This window comes from Phyllobates terribilis, unplaced genomic scaffold (genome assembly GCF_046119375.1).
Source record: "Phyllobates terribilis strain yellow unplaced genomic scaffold, ASM4611937v1 Scaffold_7__3_contigs__length_470593459, whole genome shotgun sequence".
In the NCBI taxonomy this organism is placed as follows: domain Eukaryota; kingdom Metazoa; phylum Chordata; class Amphibia; order Anura; family Dendrobatidae; genus Phyllobates; species Phyllobates terribilis.
In genome coordinates this window covers 253,900,461-253,916,482 of record NW_027362767.1, presented here as the reverse complement: position 1 = coordinate 253,916,482, position 16,022 = coordinate 253,900,461, and the positions used below count along the sequence as shown (strand labels likewise).

The window sequence follows — 16,022 nt, the reverse complement described above, 5'->3', positions numbered from 1 at the left end:
CACTTTTCAGTTTCCACAAGGAATAATGGCATCTCAGGAGCTATAATAACAAGGTTTTATTGTACTGCTGATGCTCTTTCCTGTGCAACTGCCCTTTTTTCTATTTGTAAACTACATGTGTGAATTTGTTACTGTGTTTGGATCACAAAATTAGTGTTTCCTGTTATAGGATGAGGAGGAGATGGAAGAAGCAACCAATCAGAAACTAGCGCTGCAAAAAGCCAAGGAAGTGGCGGAAGTCAGTCCTATGTCAGCGGCAAATCTTTCAATTACCACGTAAGGATCAATTGTGTAGATTGTGCCCCCTCTTATCTATCAGTTACCCAATTCCCAGTTCTGAAGGAATGCCCAGTCTAGCCCCCGTCCACCTCTAGCAAAATAACTTTGCCCCTTAAGGCCCCCAAGGCCCCCATACACATTAGACTAATGTTGGCTGAAGCCGCTGATATCGATGGGTTCAGCCGCCGGTCTAATGTGCATTGTGGCGCTGGCCGACTGATGGTTGGGTCAGGGGAGATGTTGGTTCTGATTTGAAATCTACAGCGTGTCAATTCTTTCAGCATTTTTGCAGTGTTTTTTCACCTATAGAAAGCAATGAGAAAGTGAAAAAAAAAAAATAGCAAACGGGTTTTGTTGCATTTTTCTAATGACTAAAAGTAACTTTATTAAGCATGTACTGTAGACAAATCACACATGCACTCCAAAAAAAACAACAAAAATGCAATGAAAAAAGCAGCAAAAACTTTTTTTACTGTCAAGAGAGCAGGTTTTGGCTGCAGGAAAAAAAATACTGCTAAAATGATGTGTGTGAACATAGCCTAATACTGCTCCATATAATCATATGGACACGCACTGTTCCTCTGTGTGCTTTGGATTTCATATCCAGCAATAAAAAGGTTATTTCTCCCATCCACACAAATCCCCCCCAAAATATATGGTATTCTCCTTTTCTACATGGAGTAGCGCCGTGCACACAGCACCTGACGGAGCCTTTATGACTGCAACAGAGACTTGTAGCTCCATGCTAGGAATCCATACAGCCTTCATGCATTTCTTTGTGCAATGCACAGTGACTGTATAAGTTCCTAATCAGACGGAGCATATATGCTGCAAAAATGGAGCCGAATAGTGAAATTGCCCATCTGCACTATTACATTGGCTACAATTGGTCCACGTGTGGTCTGTCATATACACGGGCAGCTCACTGAGGGAAAACATGCACACTTATTTGCGGGAGTTGTCTGCTATGTGTTAGAGTCTCAATTGGGGACCCCTTTTTTGCAGGTCATGTTTTCAAAGGTTCAAAGTGCACAGACAGACCCAGTTGAACACTAGACATTACTTCTAGAGTGCACGTACATACCTATTCCTAGTGGATGCCTCACACCACGATAAGAGGCAGGCAACAGGACAATCTGCCACAGTTCCCTCCAGCACATAAAAAGATGAAAAAGCAGATGTGTAAGTCAGATGGACGAGTTTTTCTGAGCAGATGGATGTGGGTTTTGCTCACGATGGATGCAGTGAGATGGCTGCCTACATTCACAATCCAGCCTATATGTCTGCTGGCGATGATGCGGCGGTGCTGACGTGAAATCAGCAAGAAATCTCCATGCTTAAAAGTGTCCAAAACTGCTGGTGACTGAAAAAGAGCCACTCAAAATAATAAAAAAAGAAGTACAAGTAGTTCTAACCCTTTCAGTAAATCCATTCAGTCATTTCCTTAGTCATATCTGGTCCCGGAAAGGAACCCACCTATCCGGAGATCTTAACAGTACAAATTGTTTAAATGAAACAAAAAGCTTTATAACGTTTTCTCTTTCCAATTTTTGATATCTCCCTCATGTGTGTATAAATGTTTGTGTGTGTATATGTGTATATGTGTGTATATATATATATATATATATATATATATATATATACCCACACACACATACCCACACACATACATGGATATCATTAGGCCTCACTAGACTCATACTTGATGTTATGTTCAGCAGACTGATTATCATCACAGACAGGACTACAACGACTGATAACACCTCTATATACAGTAGATAACACAGGATCCACCATTCACAATAGGTGATGTCACAGCTCACCTCCTCCTCCTCCTGTACAATGACTGATAACTAGTGTTGAGCGATACCTTCCGATATCAGGAAATATCGTATCGGATTGGATCGGGCCGATACCCAAAAAGTATCGGATATCGCCGATTCCGATACCGGAAACCAATGCAAGTCAATGGGACACAAATATCGGAATGAAAATAAACCCTTTCTTTCCTTGTAGGTTAATTCTACATGAAGTAAAACAACTAAGAATAATGTAGAATGACATGAAAAGCCGGCAATTCATCAGCGGCATACACCGCTACCCGACAATTTACAACAGAAAGAATAGAGCTTCACACATAGATTAGATAGATAGAAACATGTCAGTCACATATATATGAAGTACTGTGATAGTGTTGCTTACTGTACTTGTCATTTAGTGTAAAGGATTTATTTTAAAAAATATTAGTGTTTTCGTGCACCGTCTCTTTAAGAAAGCCGGCCGGCAATTCAGCAGCGGTACCCGACAATTTATAATAGACAGAATAGAGCTTCACACATAGATTAGATAGATAGAAACATGTCAGTCACATATATATGAAGTACTGTGACAGTGTTGCTTACTGTACTTGTCATTTAGTGTAAAGGATTTATTTAAAAAAATATTAGTGTTTTCGTGCACCGTCTCTTTAAAAAAGCCGGCCGGCAATTCAGCATCTGTACCCGACAATTTAGAATAGAAGGAATAGAGAATCACACATAGATTAGATAGATAGAAACATGTCAGTCACATATATATGAAGTACAGTGACAGTGTTGATTACTGTACTTGTCATTTAGTGTTAAAATAAAGGATTTATTTAAAAAAAAAATGGCGTGGGGTTCCCCTTAATTTTAGGCTCTAGCGGAGGTTAAGCAGACAGCTGGGGCAAATGTTTGAAGCCTGGGAAGGGGGTAATACCCACGGAGCTTCCCAGGCTACTAATATCAGCCCCCAGCTGAATACCTAGCCTTTACTAGCTATTAAAATGGGGGAACCCCCCCAAAAAAATAACGTGAGGTCCCCCCTAATTTAATAGCTAGCACAGGCTAGGCAGACAGCTGGGGGCTGATATTAATAGCCCAGGAAGGGTGCCATGAATATTGGCCCCCTCCCAGGCTAGAAACACCAGCCGTCAGCCGCCCCAGAAATGGCGCATCCATAGGATGCGCCAATTCTGGCACTTAGCCTCGCTCTTCCCACTGCCCTGTAGCGGTGGCAGTGGGGTAATGGGGTTGGGGTTGATGTCAGCTTATAATGCCAGATGACATCAAGCCCAGGTTAGTAATGGAGAGGCGTCTATAAGACACCCCCATTACTAACCCCATAGTCAAAGTTAAAGAAAAACACAAACACCCAGAATAAAGTCCTTTAATTGAAATAAACACACAATTCTTTATTGTTCTAAATTAAACCATACTTACCATCACGCCCATTCCAGCTGAAGCCAACGATCTCCTGCAATAAAAGAAAAATAATAAAGCAACATCATCCTTACCTTTCAATGGTTCCCAGGACAGCTCCAGCTCTGCTACATCGAGATGACAGGCTGGACCGCAGCAGAACGCTGCCATCCAGCCTGTCATCCCGCAGACACTGAGAAGCGCAGGCATGCTTGCGCTCCTCAGTGTCTCTCTGTGACGTCATCCAGATGAGCCGAGTTCATGTCCAATGAACTCAGCTCACCTCATGCACGTCACTGACAGCGTGGGAAAATTCTCCTGCACTCAGCGCTTCAGCGTGAGAATTCTCCCACGCTGTCAGTGACATACATGAGGTGAGGTCATGTCCAATGAACTCAGCTCACCTCATGCACGTCACTGACAGCGTGGGAAAATTCTCACGCTGAAGTGCTGAGTGCAGGAGAATTTTCCCACGCTGTCAGTGACGTACATGAGGTGAGCTGAGTTCATTGGACATGACCTCGGCTCATCTGGATGCCGTCACAGCCAGACACTGAGGAGTGGAAGTATGCCTGCGCTTCTCAGTGTCTGCGGGATGACAGGCTGGATGGCAGCGTTCTGCTGCGGTCCAGCCTGTCATCTCGATGTAGCAGAGCTGAAGCTGTCGTGGGAGCCATGGAAAGGTAAGGATGAGGTTGCTTTATTATTTTACTTTTATTGCAGGAGATCGTTGGCTTCAGCTGGAATGGGCGAGACGGTAAGTATGGTTTAATTTAGAACAATAAAGAATTGTGTGTTTATTTCAATTAAAGGACTTTATTCTGGGTGTTGTGTTTTTTTAAATACTTTACTAGAAATTCATGGTGGTCATGTCTAATATTGGCGTGACCCCATGAATTTCGGGCTTAGGGCCAGCTGATAATGCCAAGCTGGCCTTAACCCCTTTATTACCCAGTGAGCCACCGCACCAGGGCCCTGGATGAGTTGGGTACAGCGCCAGAAGATGGCGCTTCTATGAACGCGCCATTTTCTGGGGCGGCTGCGGACTGCAATTTGCAGCGGGGGTGGCCCAGAAAGCTTGGGTCTCCCTGCGCTGCGGATTCCAGCCCCCAGCTGCCTAGTTGTATCTGGCTGGGCACAAAAATAGGGCGAAGCCCCACGCATTTTTTTTTTTAATTATTTCATGAAATTCATGGAATAATTAAGAAAAAAAGGGCTTCCCTATATTGTTGTGTCCAATCAGGTACAAATAGGCAGCTGGTGGTTGGGGGCAGCCCGTTCCTGCCTGCTGTACCTGGCTGGACACAAATATAGTGCGAAGCCCCACGTCAATTTTTTTTTAATTATTTCATGAAATAATTTTTTTAAAAAAGGTCTTCCCTATATTGTGGTGTCCGGCCAGGTACAAATAGGCAGCTGGTGGGTGGGGGCAGCCCGTTCCTGCCTGCTGTACCTGGCTGGACACAAATATAGGGCGAAGCCCCACGTCAATTTTTTTTTAATTATTTCATGAATTTCCTGAAATAATTAAAAAAAAATTGACGTGGGGCTTTGCACTATATTTGTGTCCAGCCAGGTACAGCAGGCAGGAACGGGCTGCCCCCACCCACCAGCTGCCTATTTGTACCTGGCCGGACACAACAATATAGGGAAGCCCTTTTTTTCTTAATTATTCCATGAATTTCATGAAATAATTAAAAAAAAAAAACGTGGGGCTTCGCCCTATTTTTGTGTCCAGCCAGGTACAACTAGACAGCTGGGGGATGGAATCTGCAGCGCAGGGAGGCCCAAGCTTTCTGCCCCCCCGCTGAAAATTGCAGTCTGCAGCCGCCCCGGAAAATGGCGCGTTCATAGAAGCTGGATGCTGTACCTGGCTGGCATACAAAAATATAGCAAAGCCCACGTCAAAAGTTTTGGGAAAAATTAATTAAAAAATAAATAATAATTTAGGGACTGCATCTTTATTAACTCCTCAAATGTCATTTAGTGTTAAAATAAAGGATTTATTTAAAAAAAAAATGGCGTGGGATCCCCCATAATTTTAGTCTCTAGCGGAGGTTAAGCAGACGGCTGGGGCAGATGTTTGAAGCCTGGGAAGGGGGTAAAACCCACGGAGCTTCCCAGGCTACTAATATCAGCCCCCAGCTGAATACCTAGCCTTTACTAGCTATTAAAATGGGGGACCCCCCCCAAAAAAATGACGTGGGGTCCCCCCTATTTTAATAGCTAGCAAAGACTAGGCAGACAGCTGGGGGCTGATATTAATAGCCCAGGAAGGGTGCCATGAATAATGGCTCCCTCCCAGGCTAGAAACACCAGCCGTCAGCCGCCCCAGAAATGGCGCATCCATAGGATGCGCCAATTCTGGCACTTAGCCTCGCTCTTCCACGCTGCCCTGGTGCGGTGGCAGGGGGTAATAGTGGTGGGGTTCATGTCAGCGCCAGCTGCCATGAAGCCCAGGTTAGTAATGATGGGCGTCTATAAGACACCCCCATTACTAACCTACAAAGTGTTAAAAAGAAAAAACACACACTACACCCAGAAAAAAATAATTTATTTGAAATAAAACACACAATTTTATTTAATTCTTAGTTTACTAAAAATAATAGTTACCTTTCCACGTTCCTGCGCTGATCTCCCATGCACAGCTGTCACATCTGGAGATGGTGACAGCTGTCATGGCTGCTGTAAGCTCACGCTGCCGGGAACACGTCCGCTCCCGGCAGCGGGAGCCACTGACTGAGGTCACCGGAGTGCAATCAGGCAGCGCAGCTCCGGAGACCTCCTTTACGGCACTGCTGTACCGTGGGAATTTCTCACGATACAGCAGGGCCGTAAAGCAGCTAACCGGAGCAGCGCTGCCTGAACTCCGGTGAACCCTTACGGCCCCGTCATTCTAGCGGCAGCAGCGGTTCAGAGCGGTCACATTCTATGTGGCTGCTCTGAACTGGAGATCATCGTGGGACACTCGTGGACTGCTACGGAGGGGTAAGGATAAGGTTGTGGTTTATTATTTTATATTTTATTACAGGAGATCGATGGCTTCGGGGAATTAGGTGTCTAGGTGAGTATAGGTGTAGTTTTTTATTTTTTACTTTATTTTAGGTGGCGATCGGCGGGGACAGGTAATGTATGAACTAATTTATTGTAGGTAACCACTGGCCACCAATGACATGTATCTAACATTTATTGGGGACACAGTAGGGCAGTTTAAATAGCAGGATCAGGCTGATGGGAACTACTGCTCCCATCGAGCTGATCCTGCTGGCACGAGTGGACGGGGGACAGACATAGGCCGATGGGAGTAGTAGTGTCACATCGGCCTATGTCTGCCTGCACGCACACACCCGCACACATCGCACAGACACCGCGCACACCCGCACAAACATCGCACAGACACCCCGCACACACACCCCGCACACACACTAATCATGACGGGTCTGGGAGGTGAGGCTGACCTGTGCGGCCGTGGGAAAGTTCATGTGAGTTCATGCAGTCAAGCATGAACTCACATGAACCCTCTGAGGGCACCGCGGCGACTTCAAATGAACAGTTGATCGGCATCACCTGATACCTCAGCTGTTCATTTGAAATAACCGGCGGGAAAGCCGGCGGCGAAGTCTTTTCACTGCCGGCTTCCCCGCCCGGGTCCTTCGCTCCTTGGTGCTGCGCTCCCCGCCCGGTCCTAATTTACGATTGGGATTGGAGGTGGCGAGGGGAGCGGAGGATCGGGGTGGGAGGCTGCGGGGAAGCAGTATGGGGCTGTGTGATTGTTTAAAAGCCGGCGGCTTTTTACCGCCCGCCGGCTTTTAAACAATCAGGAGAATTCTCCCACGCTGGGATGGCATTCTGATGACAGGCTGGATCGCGCTGCCATCCAACTTGTCATCCTTCACAGACACTGCAGAGCGCAGGCATTATGGGAACTTCCGATTCCGGTATTCGATATTGTAAAAGTATTGGAATTAAGTATCGGAATTCCGATACCGCGAATATCGGCCGATACCCGATATTACAGTATCGGAATGCTCAACACTACTGATAACACCTCTATATACAGTAGATAACACAGGATCCACCATTCACAATAGGTGATGTCACAGCTCACCTCCTCCTCCTCCTGTACAATGACTGATAACACCTCTATATACAGTAGATAACACAGGAGCCACCATTCACAATAGGTGATATCACAGCTCACCTCCTCCTCCTGTACAATGACTGATAACACCTCTATATACAGTAGATAACACAGGATCCACCATTCACAATATGTGATGTCACAGCTCACCTCCTCCTGTACAATGACTGATAACACCTCTATATACAGTAGATAACACAGGATCCACCATTCACAATATGTGATGTCACAGCTCACCTCCTTCTGTACAATGATTGATAACATCTCTATATACAGTGGATAACACAGGATCCACCATTCACAATATGTGATGTCACAGCTCACCTCCTCCTGTACAATGACTGATAACATCTCTATATACAGTAGATAACAGAGGATCCACCATTCACAATATGTGATGTCACAGCTCACCTCCTCCTGTACAATGACTGATAACATCTCTATATGCAGTAGATAACACAGGATCCACCATTCACAATATGTGATGTCACAGCTCACCTCCTCCTGTACAATGACTGATAACACCTCTATATACAGTAGATAACACAGGATCCACCATTTACAATATGTGATATCACAGCTCACCTCCTCCTCCTGTACAATGACTGATAACACCTCTATATACAGTAGATAACACAGGATCCACCATTCACAATATGTGACGTCACAGCTCACCTCCTCCTGTACAATGACTGATAACACCTCTATATACAGTACATAACACAGGATCCACCATTCACAATATGTGATGTCACAGCTCACCTCCTCCTGTACAATGACTGATAACATCTCTATATGCAGTAGATAACACAGGATCCACCATTCACAATGGGGGATTTTCCAGCTCACCTCCTCCTCCTCCTGTACAATGACTGATAACACCTCTATATACAATAGATAACACAGGATCCACCATTCACAATATGTGATGTCACAGCTCACCTCCTCCTGTGCAATGACTGATAACACCTCTATATACAGTAGATAACACTGGATCCACCATTCACAATATGTGATGTCACAGCTCACCTCCTTCTGTACAATGACTGATAACATCTCTATATACAGTAGATAACACAGGATCCACCATTCACAATATGTGATGTCACAGCTCACCTCCTCCTGTACAATGACTGATAACACCTCTATATACAGTAGATAACACAGGATCCACCATTCACAATAGGTGATGGCACAGCTCACCTCCTCCTGTACAATGACTGATAACACCTCTATATACAGTAAATAACACAGGATCCACCATTCACAATAGGTGATGGCACAGCTCACCTCCTCCAGTACAATGACTGATAACACCTCTATATACAGTAGATAACACAGGATCCACCATTCACAATATGTGATGTCACAGCTCACCTCCTTCTGTACAATGACTGATAACATCTCTATATGCAGTAGATAACACAGGATCCACCACTCACAATATGTGATGTCACAGCTCACCTCCTCCTGTACAATGACTGATAACATCTCTATATACAGTAGATAACACAGGATCCACCATTCACAATATGTGATGTCACAGCTCACCTCCTCCTGTACAATGACTGATAACATCTCTATATGCAGTAGATAACACAGGATCCACCATTCACAATATGTGATGTCACAGCTCACCTCCTCCTGTACAATGACTGATAACACCTCTATATACAGTAGATAACACAGGATCCACCATTCACAATATGTGATATCACAGCTCACCTCCTCCTCCTGTACAATGACTGATAACACCTCTATATACAGTAGATAACACAGGATCCACCATTCACAATATGTGACGTCACAGCTCACCTCCTCCTGTACAATGACTGATAACACCTCTATATACAGTAGATAACACAGGATCCACCATTCACAATATGTGATATCACAGCTCACCTCCTCCTCCTGTACAATGACTGATAACACCTCTATATACAGTACATAACACAGGATCCACCATTCACAATAGGTGATGTCACAGCTCACCTCCTTCTGTACAATGACTGATAACACCTCTGTATATAGTAGATAACACAGGATCCACCATTCACAATAGGTGATATCACAGCTCACCTCCTTCTGTACAATGACTGATAACACCTCTGTATACAGTAGATAACACAGGATCCACCATTCACAATAGGTGGTATCACAGCTCACCTCCTCCTCCTGTACAATGACTGATAACACCTCTATATACAGTAGATAACACAGGATCCACCATTCACAATAGGTGATATTACAGCTCACCTCCTTCTGTACAATGACTGATAACACCTCTGTATACAGTAGATAACACAGGATCCACCATTCACAATAGGTGATATCACAGCTCACCTCCTTCTGTACAATGACTGATAACATCTCTATATGCAGTAGATAACACAGGATCCACCATTCACAATATGTGACGTCACAGCTCACCTCCTCCTGTACAATGACTGATAACACCTCTATATACAGTAGATAACACAGGATCCACCATTCACAATATGTGATGTCACAGCTCACCTCCTCCTGTGCAATGACTGATAACACCTCTATATACAGTAGATAACACAGGATCCACCATTCACAATATGTGACGTCACAGCTCACCTCCTCCTCCTGTACAATGACTGATAACACCTCTATATACAGTAGATAACACAGGATCCACCATTCACAATAGGTGATGTCACAGCTCACCTCCTCCTGTGCAATGACTGATAACACCTCTATATACAGTAGATAACACTGGATCCACCATTCACAATATGTGATGTCACAGCTCACCTCCTTCTGTACAATGACTGATAACATCTCTATATACAGTAGATAACACAGGATCCACCATTCACAATATGTGATGTCACAGCTCACCTCCTCCTGTACAATGACTGATAACACTTCTATATACAGTAGATAACACAGGATCCACCATTCACAATAGGTGATGGCACAGCTCACCTCCTCCTGTACAATGACTGATAACACCTCTATATACAGTAGATAACACAGGATACACCATTCACAATATGTGATGTCACAGCTCACCTCCTCCTGTACAATGACTGATAACACCTCTATATACAGTAGATAACACAGGATCCACCATTCACAATATGTGATGTCACAGCTCACCTCCTTCTGTACAATGACTGATAACATCTCTATATGCAGTAGATAACACAGGATCCACCATTCACAATATGTGATGTCACAGCTCACCTCCTCCTGTACAATGACTGATAACATCTCTATATGCAGTAGATAACACAGGATCCACCATTCACAATATGTGATGTCACAGCTCACCTCCTCCTGTACAATGACTGATAACACCTCTATATACAGTAGATAACACAGGATCCACCATTCACAATAGGTGATGTCACAGCTCACCTCCTCCTCCTCCTGTACAATGACTGATAACACCTCTATATACAGTAGATAACACAGGAGCCACCATTCACAATAGGTGATATCACAGCTCACCTCCTCCTCCTGTACAATGACTGATAACACCTCTATATACAGTAGATAACACAGGATCCACCATTCACAATATGTGATGTCACAGCTCACCTCCTCCTGTACAATGACTGATAACACCTCTATATACAGTAGATAACACAGGATCCACCATTCACAATATGTGATGTCACAGCTCACCTCCTGCTGTACAATGACTGATAACATCTCTATATACAGTAGATAACAGAGGATCCACCATTCACAATATGTGATGTCACAGCTCACCTCCTCCTGTACAATGACTGATAACATCTCTATATGCAGTAGATAACACAGGATCCACCATTCACAATATGTGATGTCACAGCTCACCTCCTCCTGTACAATGACTGATAACACCTCTATATACAGTAGATAACACAGGATCCACCATTTACAATATGTGATATCACAGCTCACCTCCTCCTCCTGTACAATGAGTGATAACACCTCTATATACAGTAGATAACACAGGATCCACCATTCACAATATGTGACGTCACAGCTCACCTCCTCCTGTACAATGACTGATAACACCTCTATATACAGTACATAACACAGGATCCACCATTCACAATATGTGATGTCACAGCTCACCTCCTCCTGTACAATGACTGATAACATCTCTATATGCAGTAGATAACACAGGATCCACCATTCACAATGGGGGATTTTCCAGCGCACCTCCTCCTCCTCCTGTACAATGACTGATAACACCTCTATATACAATAGATAACACAGGATCCACCATTCACAATATGTGATGTCACAGCTCACCTCCTCCTGTGCAATGACTGATAACACCTCTATATACAGTAGATAACACTTGATCGACCATTCACAATATGTGATGTCACAGCTCACCTCCTTCTGTACAATGACTGATAACATCTCTATATACAGTAGATAACACAGGATCCACCATTCACAATATGTGATGTCACAGCTCACCTCCTCCTGTACAATGACTGATAACACCTCTATATACAGTAGATAACACAGGATCCACCATTCACAATAGGTGATGGCACAGCTCACCTCCTCCTGTACAATGACTGATAACACCTCTATATACAGTAAATAACACAGGATCCACCATTCACAATAGGTGATGGCACAGCTCACCTCCTCCAGTACAATGACTGATAACACCTCTATATACAGTAGATAACACAGGATCCACCATTCACAATATGTGATGTCACAGCTCACCTCCTTCTGTACAATGACTGATAACATCTCTATATGCAGTAGATAACACAGGATCCACCACTCACAATATGTGATGTCACAGCTCACCTCCTCCTGTACAATGACTGATAACATCTCTATAAACAGTAGATAACACAGGATCCACCATTCACAATATGTGATGTCACAGCTCACCTCCTCCTGTACAATGACTGATAACATCTCTATATGCACTAGATAACACAGGATCCACCATTCACAATATGTGATGTCACAGCTCACCTCCTCCTGTACAATGACTGATAACACCTCTATATACAGTAGATAACACAGGATCCACCATTCACAATATGTGATATCACAGCTCACCTCCTCCTCCTGTACAATGACTGATAACACCTCTATATACAGTAGATAACACAGGATCCACCATTCACAATATGTGACGTCACAGCTCACCTCCTCCTGTACAATGACTGATAACACCTCTATATACAGTAGATAACACAGGATCCACCATTCACAATATGTGATATCACAGCTCACCTCCTCCTCCTGTACAATGACTGATAACACCTCTATATACAGTAGATAACACAGGATCCACCATTCACAATAGGTGATGTCACAGCTCACCTCCTTCTGTACAATGACTGATAACACCTCTGTATACAGTAGATAACACAGGATCCACCATTCACAATAGGTGATATCACAGCTCACCTCCTTCTGTACAATGACTGATAACACCTCTGTATACAGTAGATAACACAGGATCCACCATTCACAATAGGTGGTATCACAGCTCACCTCCTCCTCCTGTACAATGACTGATAACACCTCTATATACAGTAGATAACACAGGATCCACCATTCACAATAGGTGATATTACAGCTCACCTCCTTCTGTACAATGACTGATAACACCTCTGTATACAGTAGATAACACAGGATCCACCATTCACAATAGGTGATATCACAGCTCACCTCCTTCTGTACAATGACTGATAACATCTCTATATGCAGTAGATAACACAGGATCCACCATTCACAATATGTGACGTCACAGCTCACCTCCTCCTGTACAATGACTGATAACACCTCTATATACAGTAGATAACACAGGATCCACCATTCACAATATGTGATGTCACAGCTCACCTCCTCCTGTGCAATGACTGATAACACCTCTATATACAGTAGATAACACAGGATCCACCATTCACAATATGTGACGTCACAGCTCACCTCCTCCTCCTGTACAATGACTGATAACACCTCTATATACAGTAGATAACACAGGATCCACCATTCACAATAGGTGATGTCACAGCTCACCTCCTCCTGTGCAATGACTGATAACACCTCTATATACAGTAGATAACACTGGATCCACCATTCACAATATGTGATGTCACAGCTCACCTCCTTCTGTACAATGACTGATAACATCTCTATATACAGTAGATAACACAGGATCCACCATTCACAATATGTGATGTCACAGCTCACCTCCTCCTGTACAATGACTGATAACACTTCTATATACAGTAGATAACACAGGATCCACCATTCACAATAGGTGATGGCACAGCTCACCTCCTCCTGTACAATGACTGATAACACCTCTATATACAGTAGATAACACAGGATACACCATTCACAATATGTGATGTCACAGCTCACCTCCTCCTGTACAATGACTGATAACACCTCTATATACAGTAGATAACACAGGATCCACCATTCACAATATGTGATGTCACAGCTCACCTCCTTCTGTACAATGACTGATAACATCTCTATATGCAGTAGATAACACAGGATCCACCATTCACAATATGTGATGTCACAGCTCACCTCCTCCTGTACAATGACTGATAACATCTCTATATACAGTAGATAACACAGGATCCACCATTCACAATAGGTGATGTCACAGCTCACCTCCTCCTCCTCCTGTACAATGACTGATAACACCTCTATATACAGTAAATAACACAGGAGCCACCATTCACAATAGGTGATATCACAGCTCACCTCCTCCTCCTGTACAATGACTGATAACACCTCTATATACAGTAGATAACACAGGATCCACCATTCACAATATGTGATGTCACAGCTCACCTCCTCCTGTACAATGACTGATAACACCTCTATATACAGTAGATAACACAGGATCCACCATTCACAATATGTGATGTCACAGCTCACCTCCTGCTGTACAATGACTGATAACATCTCTATATACAGTAGATAACAGAGGATCCACCATTCACAATATGTGATGTCACAGCTCACCTCCTCCTGTACAATGACTGATAACATCTCTATATGCAGTAGATAACACAGGATCCACCATTCACAATATGTGATGTCACAGCTCACCTCCTCCTGTACAATGACTGATAACACCTCTATATACAGTAGATAACACAGGATCCACCATTTACAATATGTGATATCACAGCTCACCTCCTCCTCCTGTACAATGAGTGATAACACCTCTATATACAGTAGATAACACAGGATCCACCATTCACAATATGTGACGTCACAGCTCACCTCCTCCTGTACAATGACTGATAACACCTCTATATACAGTACATAACACAGGATCCACCATTCACAATATGTGATGTCACAGCTCACCTCCTCCTGTACAATGACTGATAACATCTCTATATGCAGTAGATAACACAGGATCCACCATTCACAATGGGGGATTTTCCAGCTCACCTCCTCCTCCTCCTGTACAATGACTGATAACACCTCTATATACAATAGATAACACAGGATCCACCATTCACAATATGTGATGTCACAGCTCACCTCCTCCTGTGCAATGACTGATAACACCTCTATATACAGTAGATAACACTTGATCGACCATGCACAATATGTGATGTCACAGCTCACCTCCTTCTGTACAATGACTGATAACATCTCTATATACAGTAGATAACACAGGATCCACCATTCACAATATGTGATGTCACAGCTCACCTCCTCCTGTACAATGACTGATAACACCTCTATATACAGTAGATAACACAGGATCCACCATTCACAATAGGTGATGGCACAGCTCACCTCCTCCTGTACAAGGACTGATAACATCTCTATATACAGTAGATAACAGAGGATCCACCATTCACAATATGTGATGTCACAGCTCACCTCCTCCTGTACAATGACTGATAACATCTCTATATGCAGTAGATAACACAGGATCCACCATTCACAATATGTGATGTCACAGCTCACCTCCTCCTGTACAATGACTGATAACACCTCTATATACAGTAGATAACACAGGATCCACCATTTACAATATGTGATATCACAGCTCACCTCCTCCTCCTGTACAATGAGTGATAACACCTCTATATACAGTAGATAACACAGGATCCACCATTCACAATATGTGACGTCACAGCTCACCTCCTCCTGTACAATGACTGATAACACCTCTATATACAGTACATAACACAGGATCCACCATTCACAATATGTGATGTCACAGCTCACCTCCTCCTGTACAATGACTGATAACATCTCTATATGCAGTAGATAACACAGGATCCACCATTCACAATGGGGGATTTTCCAGCTCACCTCCTCCTCCTCCTGTACAATGACTGATAACACCTCTATATACAATAGATAACACAGGATCCACCATT

The 16,022-nt window shown here is 43.6% G+C and overlaps 1 protein-coding gene across 7 annotated transcripts in view; it reads left to right on the top strand.

The window, feature by feature from the left end:
* The window catches only part of CACNA1B (calcium voltage-gated channel subunit alpha1 B), a 517,223-nt gene that overhangs the window by 274,852 nt on the left and 226,349 nt on the right, over positions 1–16,022 (top strand). For all 7 annotated transcript variants that reach the window (XM_073640296.1, XM_073640292.1, XM_073640293.1 and 4 more), the window contains exon 17: positions 170–276. In XM_073640296.1, coding sequence (XP_073496397.1) covers positions 170–276 — 107 coding nt within the window. The remainder of the gene's footprint in view (positions 1–169; positions 277–16,022) is intronic.